General features: G+C 52.9%; 1 protein-coding gene across 1 annotated transcript; it reads left to right on the forward strand.

The window, feature by feature from the left end:
* Positions 1–495: 495 nt before the first annotated feature.
* On the forward strand, positions 496–2,976 carry Hoxc11 (homeobox C11). The gene is made up of 2 exons (XM_059247808.1): positions 496–1,471; positions 2,735–2,976. The coding sequence occupies exons 1-2, from the start codon at positions 790–792 to the stop codon at positions 2,965–2,967; spliced, it is 915 nt and encodes a 304-aa protein (XP_059103791.1). The 5' UTR covers positions 496–789; the 3' UTR covers positions 2,968–2,976.
* The last annotated feature ends 4,112 nt before the right edge of the window (positions 2,977–7,088 follow it).

The raw sequence follows: 7,088 nt of genomic DNA on the forward strand, positions 1-7,088 counted from the left end.
TCACCACTGGTTTATGACTAATAGGAGTCCCTAGCCAGCGGCAGCACAGCAAGCCAGGCAAAGTTGGGACATTGGCTCACAGCCTGGCTGCCTCACCTTTGGGAAACTTCAGATACTCTTCTTGGGAACCTGTCCTATAAGGGAGCTCACCTGGCTCTGGCCAGAAAAATAATCTAAAGGACTTCTTCAAACTCTTGTAAACAGGAGCTGATTCTTCAGGTAGAGGGGATAAGAGTCCCTGAGACTTGAGGAGAAGGATTCAATATTCCTGGGGAAATCAGGTAGGAAAAAGTCCTTCCTCTTCACCCAGCGAATCATAAGGAGGAGGCCAGACCCCTAAACGGAAAGCTCTCCTCCTTCCCCCAATCCTGGGGGGTGGGGGGAGCAGCAGCTAGGAAAAAAATACAATTACCCCCTCCCAGCCACCGCCCCCGCCCATCCCACCGCCCACCCCACCCCAACCTTCTCTCTCTCCTCCTTTGCTCGCTCTGTGGAATGGAGAGGAGGGGAGTGACGAGAGAAAAACGAATACAAATCTGCAATTGATTTTCATAATGTTTCTGCGGTGTTTGCAAACCAATCGCCTGAACGTCCCCGATCTTACCTAAGAGAGAACCCCTCCTACGTCTGCGAAGCGCTCCGAACTGATATATGACAATATCTACTTTGGATCACGTGCTCGGGGAGAGAGACTAAGACGGATAACGCGTCATCTCGCCTTCCCAAAATTTCCCCCCTCGCTAGACCGGGTCCAAAACCTCCATCCGGAGCAGGCAGGAGAAGAGAACGATGTTTAACTCGGTCAACCTGGGCAACTTCTGCTCGCCTTCGCGCAAGGAGAGGGGTGCTGACTTCGGCGAGCGAGGGAGCTGCGCCTCCAACCTCTATCTGCCCAGTTGCACTTACTACGTGCCAGAGTTCTCCACCGTCTCCTCCTTCCTGCCCCAGGCCCCCTCTCGTCAGATCTCCTATCCCTACTCAGCCCAGGTGCCCCCAGTCCGGGAGGTCTCCTATGGCCTGGAGCCGTCCGGCAAGTGGCACCATCGGAACAGCTACTCGTCTTGCTATGCGGCGGCCGACGAGCTTATGCACCGGGAGTGCCTGCCTCCTTCCACAGTCACTGAGATCCTCATGAAAAGTGAAGGCTCCTACGGCGGCCACCACCACCCCAGCGCCCCGCACGCCGCCCCCGCAGGCTTCTACTCCTCAGTCAACAAGAACAGCGTCTTGCCCCAAGCCTTCGACCGCTTCTTCGACAACGCCTACTGCGGTGGCGGAGACGCGCCCGCCGAGCCCCCCTGTTCCGGCAAGGGCGAGGCCAAGGGGGAGCCTGAGGCGCCCCCGGCCTCGGGACTAGCGTCCCGGGCAGAGGCCGGTGCTGAGGCCGAGGCCGAGGAGGAGAACACGAATCCCAGCTCGTCTGGTTCTGCCCACTCAGCGACCAAGGAGCCGGCCAAGGGAGCCGCCCCCAGTAGGTAGCAGCGGCCGGGAACCCGAGGGCAGCGAGGGAGGGAGCGGAGAGGGAGGGCTGGAGTGTGGGGGGGAGGCCAGGGGAGCGCGGACAGCCTCGTGTTTTGGGTCAGTCCGATTTTATGTGGAGTTTTATAAGCATTCAAAGGATTTTATTATAACCTACAAAGCCCTCTCTCCCAACGACTCGACTTTTTACGATGGAGAAGGGGTGGGGAGGGAGGGAAAGGGGCTCTTTGGAAAAGCCGGGTGAGCCCCCCTCCTCCGTTATCTCCCTCGGTCTGTGAAATTTTTAAAAGTGCCACCATTGCGGGCGATATTAACTTTGATCGTGAACTTAGAGGAGCGTTTAAGAAAGGATGGGGAGACAGGCTGCCGGGGGGTTGGGAGGGAGGGGAGGGGTGGAGGGGGAGAAAGGGGAGGGCGAGGGACAGACCGGGAGAAACCCAGAGAGGGGGAGAGGTAAGGGACAGAAGCGACGCGGCAGGACTGGAACCCAGAGAGGCACTCTAAGGCCGCTCCGCTTCTTTTTAAAACGACTTTTTAAAAAATGTTCAAATTACGTGCTCTTGTGGGTCTAAATCCGGGCAAACCGGGGTTTGGCGGTGATAGGGGAGTGGGGGAAAGATCGGAGTTTCTCTGCGCTGAGGGTGTCGATGGCTCTCCAGGGTCTGTGGCCTCTGGGCAGGCCCAGCCAGGCTGTGTGCTAAGCCCAGCAGGCAGACGGCTGGGCGTCCCGGGGCGCCAGGGCCTGGCAGGAGGCTCCAGGGTGTCCAGCTACCTCTCCTCGCTGGTTTCCTGCCTGGATTCCCCAATGCTCTTGCCTGAACTCACTCCTTCGCGCCGATTCTCCGCGGTTCCCTTGGATTTCTGGAGGAGGGGTATCATGGATTTGCAGAAGCACTAGGAGGGCCACTGGGAAGGGGCAAGGGCAGCACCGAGGAGCAGGCAGAGCACCCCCAGGGAAAGCACGTGGCCCGGGCAGGCTTTCCTCCACCCGCAGACCCTGTCAGCTAGGGCTCTGCCTGAGGGGCAGGGGGCACCAGACTCTCAGTGGTCGAAGCTAGACCTGGCAGTGGGATCCAGGCTTGCCCCAGCAAAGCGGCTACGGAAGAACAGCCTCCGGCCTAGGGGGAGGGTTGCCCGGCGGCGGGACTGGTAGCAGTGCGGCTGAGCGATCAGCGGCTGGGGTCCGCTGGGGTCGCCTGGGGTCTCATGTGTCTCTCTCCCCTCTCCTCGCACTTGCCCCCTCCCTTCCCTCCAGACGCCCCCCGCACCCGCAAGAAGCGCTGCCCTTATTCGAAATTCCAGATCCGGGAACTGGAGCGAGAGTTTTTCTTCAACGTGTACATCAACAAAGAGAAGCGGCTGCAGCTGTCCCGGATGCTGAACCTGACTGACCGACAAGTGAAAATTTGGTTTCAGAACAGAAGGATGAAAGAAAAAAAACTGAGCAGAGACCGGCTGCAGTATTTTTCAGGAAATCCGCTGCTGTAACTGCAGACCTAGCCCTTTGGGGTGGGGGGAGGGGGAAAGGGGAAAATTTATTTTATTTTATTTTTATTTTCTAAGTCGTCTTTTTTCCGCGGGTGGAAAACTGGACTGTGGCCAGGGCTGGCCCCCCACTGCCGTTACTGGCACTTCCTTCCAGAACCTCCTTCGCCTCGGGTCTAATTCACTGTAGGGACAGAGACCCCGCGTGGAAAAAAGGAGTGAGGGAAGTGTCTGACCCGTGGCTAGTGGACCCTGTTGGCGCCAAGGCCCCAAGACTGTTTATTTAAAAGAAAATACACCTTGCAACAAAGTCTTGCTGCTCGGATTGGGTGAGGGGAGGGGCGAGCACAGTGGGCGCCGGAGCCGAACAATCCTTGAACTCCAAGCCTTCCCTAGCCCAAGTGAAAAGATCCACTGAGCCACCTTGTCAGCGAGACCTCCCGGGCTCCCCGCCCCCACCCCACCTTGTCCCTCGGTTAGGGGACTGCTAAATGTGATCCTGCCTTGCTGTGAAGTTCCTGTACCTTTGCCCTGGTGTTAGGTGTGCAAAGTCCAAATCCTACCTCCGTCTGAGCCTGGCCCCGCCTGAGCCTAGTTGTTCTCACCCTAAATGTGTAGAGCCCTCTTTTGAAAACTCCTAACTGGTGCATTGAGGTGTCCTAACCTTTTCCCAAGCAGTGTCCCCCCAGATTTATTGCTAGTCTATGCAGTTGTTACCTCCTTAAAAAGAAACAAGACTGGGGTGGAGGAAGCATAGGAAAATGAGGTTGGGCACCTCTCCCTAGATGGGGCCTGAATTTTTGTAAATAAATTTCATAAGCCTCTCTACCTGGAGAGGAAGGGGGAGGCTGAACCGGAGTGAGATTCTAACCATCCATGTGCGTGAGAGAGTGTGTACACGTGCGATCCCCACCCTACTCCTGTCTCAGAGGGATTGCTGTGAATTCTTTTGGTGGCAAATAAAGATATTTCATTCTGTTCAATATTATGATTTTATTTGACCTTTTTATTAACCCCTCTCCTCTTAAAATCCCCTGCGCTCCTAAGACAGCAGAAGTGGTGGTGGTGGTGGTGGTGGTGGTGGTGATGGAGGAGGAGGAGGAGGAGGAGGAGGAGGAGGATGCTACAGTTAGGACAGTTTGCTGGTGAGAACCAGGCATTCTGAGGTGAGGCAGGCCAGGGCTTGGGACACTGGTGCTCAGCTCCACGGGCCACAGGCGGGGGCAAGAGGTGACCAAAGACTGCTCCAGCTCTGGAGCAGAGAACAGTCTATGGTTAGTCCTAAGTTCCTTTTCTCATGTGCAACTCGAGCTGCGTCCAAATGCCTAGCAACGCTTTCTGCTTAAGTACACGTTTGTTGTGGAGTTAATTGTAACCATCATCAAATTTAAATTTATAGGAATTTTCTTGGCTCCACCGCCCTCCTACCAGATGTCTCCGTCTGTCGTGGTCAAATATGTAGGGCTGAGGGTAGGGTTCTCTCTCTCTCTCTCTCTCTCTCTCTCTCTCTCTCTCTCTCTCTCTCTCTCATTGGAATTTAAATGTACAGTTTTAAAGGAAGGAAGGGAGAAGAGGACAAACCAGCCTCCCCCCCCCCTGTCTTTTTCACAGCCTAGGGGTGGGAAGGTGAGGCCCATCCCCTTTGGCCCAAATGGTCAAGCTCCTCTGGACAGAACCAGATGCCTAGGCTGGGGCCACCCTGACTTTTATACATTGGGTGTCCCAGAGTTAAAAGCCCAAGAGATGTGTTTTGTAGGGATCAGCAATGAGAAGGTCACTGGGGGAGGAGGTGACTTATGGAGGCAGTCTTTACACCAATCTGTACTTGCTGCATGTGTTTCTTCTGTGGAAAGTTAACTAATCCTTTTAGTTCTTTCAGTAAGGACATTCATCCATCTCTTCAAAATTTGTTATTTGAAGTGCAGGACCATCTTCTTCCTTCTGTGTTTCTGTCCTATGGAATTCCAAGAAAATGTTTTCATTCATGACGCATTGTTGGATGGAAGGAGAGAGCACCCTGGGTCTCGAGTACAGACACCGCTCTCTGTTTGGATAACAGGGATTCCTGCAGCTATCTGAATCTCTAATTTCTAAGTGTGGCTCTTTGAGATTTGCCAACTTAGGTGTATTGTGGCTCACAGTCTTTCATGTGCTCACCCACAAAAATTTTATCATTCAAGGCAGTGTCTTTACATGTGCACATGAGGAGTAGTATGGTTGTGCACTTTTGTCTGCATGGAACAAATGTGACCTGATGCACATAGCTTATGTCCTCCTGGTGTGTGAACACTGTCAGTATTTAATGAATGTAGACAGGAATACAACTGAGGGTCCTCTGTGTGTGCATGAGAGGAGGGAATTTCTTGAGATGTGATGTTTATCCACTATATCCAGCTATACCAGGGACTGTTAGCATGCCGGCCATATTTTGTGTATAACAATAGACAGCCACAGAACAAACCTGTTTAAAAAGGAAACTACTAGCATCCAAGGACTCCTGATTTTGGAGAAAAATATTTAAAACTTGCAGTTATTACTTTCCCACAAATACACAGCCCAGAAAAGAATCTCTCTTCCAAAAGAGATTTCTAAAGGATGAGAGGGGAGTTATCATGAAAGAAAAACAAAGGCTTGTGTGATCTGAACCCAAGAACCTGACATTCTGTGGCGACCTTCAAAAAAAAAAAAAAAAAAAAAAGAGGGTCTCTGGCCCCCAAGCAAACCCACCTTCAAATCCTGGGATGTCCAACCCCCCTTGCTGGCAGGGGCACTCTGGGCTCAACCCCTTGGGGTAATCCCCTCCAGCCGCAACGCTGCCCTGGAACAAAAGATCGCAGTCTAGACGCCGCCATAAAGCGTCCCTGAGCCTCTAAACCCAGTTTCATTTCGCCCTTAACGACCCAGTCTGGCCTGTGTTAGAAAATGCTTCCGTCCTAAACAGTAAACAAACCCCCAGTGGATGGTCTTGGCTCTTCCAACACACCCCAGACCCCCCACCCCATCATCCCTTTGCCCCACGTTTCCCCTCTTTTCCTCCAGCCTTTCTCAGCTCCCAGCTCCCCACCCCCCAAGTAAATAAACCAGAGGCCGAGTTCAAAGTTTCCTGGAGCTAAAGGAGGAATGTTGGTTGTAAAAATCCAAGTTTATAGCGCACGTGGGAGTTTACAAGGGTATTAAGTGGTGTGGGCTGAGAGAGCTCTCTGGGCCCCACCCCTTTCCACTATGGGCTTTGGGGGTGCAAGGGGAGTCAGGGGTGTTTGAAATGAGAAATGGGCTGGAGGTAGCTTTGGATTTGGAGTTTCTTTGTCACTCAGACCCTAGGTGGCTGGGGAAAATGCAAAGCAGAGGAGCCATGAAGGTGGGCCTACCACCCCCACTCTGAGAGCAAGCCCCTGGGTTCTAGGTCTCCCAGATACAAAGACTGAAAAGCTTTGCTGGGGGTGGGGTGGGGATAAAAGATGCAGACCAGGTGGCTGAAAGTGAAGAGAGCTGCAGTTGCCCATAATCAGTTAGCCAGAAGGGAGGAACTACCTGGAGCTCATTTCTTGAGAGGGCTGACAGAAGAGAGGCCTTTCCTCAAGAAGGCAAAGGAGAACTTTGAACTTCAAGGGAGTCAAGGGCACTACCCCAACCCTCCCGCCCTTCGTAGGAATCTGTAGGACAATTCCTCCCCAGGCCAATATTCCCTGAAGTGGGTAGCCCTGAGATTTTCCTCGTGCCCTAGGGATGGATAATGCTGTTTAGTAAACCTTCCCTGCCCAGAGCTGGCCAGTATAGTGTGCACGCGACTACACTCTTTATTATTCATATAAACCTGTAGAAAAGGCAACGCCCTGGAAGTTTTTATAACTTTGTTTGGCATAAAAGTTTTACAAGATTCCCCCTCCTTGAAGAAAAAAAAAAAAAAAGCTTAGTTCAGGTCTTAACACAGGATGGAATCCTTGAGAAGAAGGAGAGAAAGATGAGCCCTGAGACTTCATCGTATGTGTCAGGGGGTAGTTTTCTTTGCTGAAGGCAAAAAGGCTTGAAAGTCAGGCCAATCCTTTCTGAGGTCTACCCTGGACCTGGCTTTGGGGACTACCAGCAAACAGAAGCTGCAGGTACCACCATGCATTTGAGATGCC

The sequence above is a fragment of the Peromyscus eremicus genome, chromosome 20, assembly GCF_949786415.1.
Source record: "Peromyscus eremicus chromosome 20, PerEre_H2_v1, whole genome shotgun sequence".
Lineage (NCBI taxonomy): Eukaryota > Metazoa > Chordata > Mammalia > Rodentia > Cricetidae > Peromyscus > Peromyscus eremicus.

Coding starts and splice junctions, on each gene's coding strand:
- Hoxc11 (XM_059247808.1), top strand. CDS start 790: ATGTTTAACTCGGTCAACCTGGGCAACTTCTGCTCGCCTTCGCGCAAG. Junction 1,472..2,734: donor GGCCAAGGGAGCCGCCCCCA/GTAGGTAGCAGC, acceptor CCTTCCCTCCAG/ACGCCCCCCGCACCCGCAAG.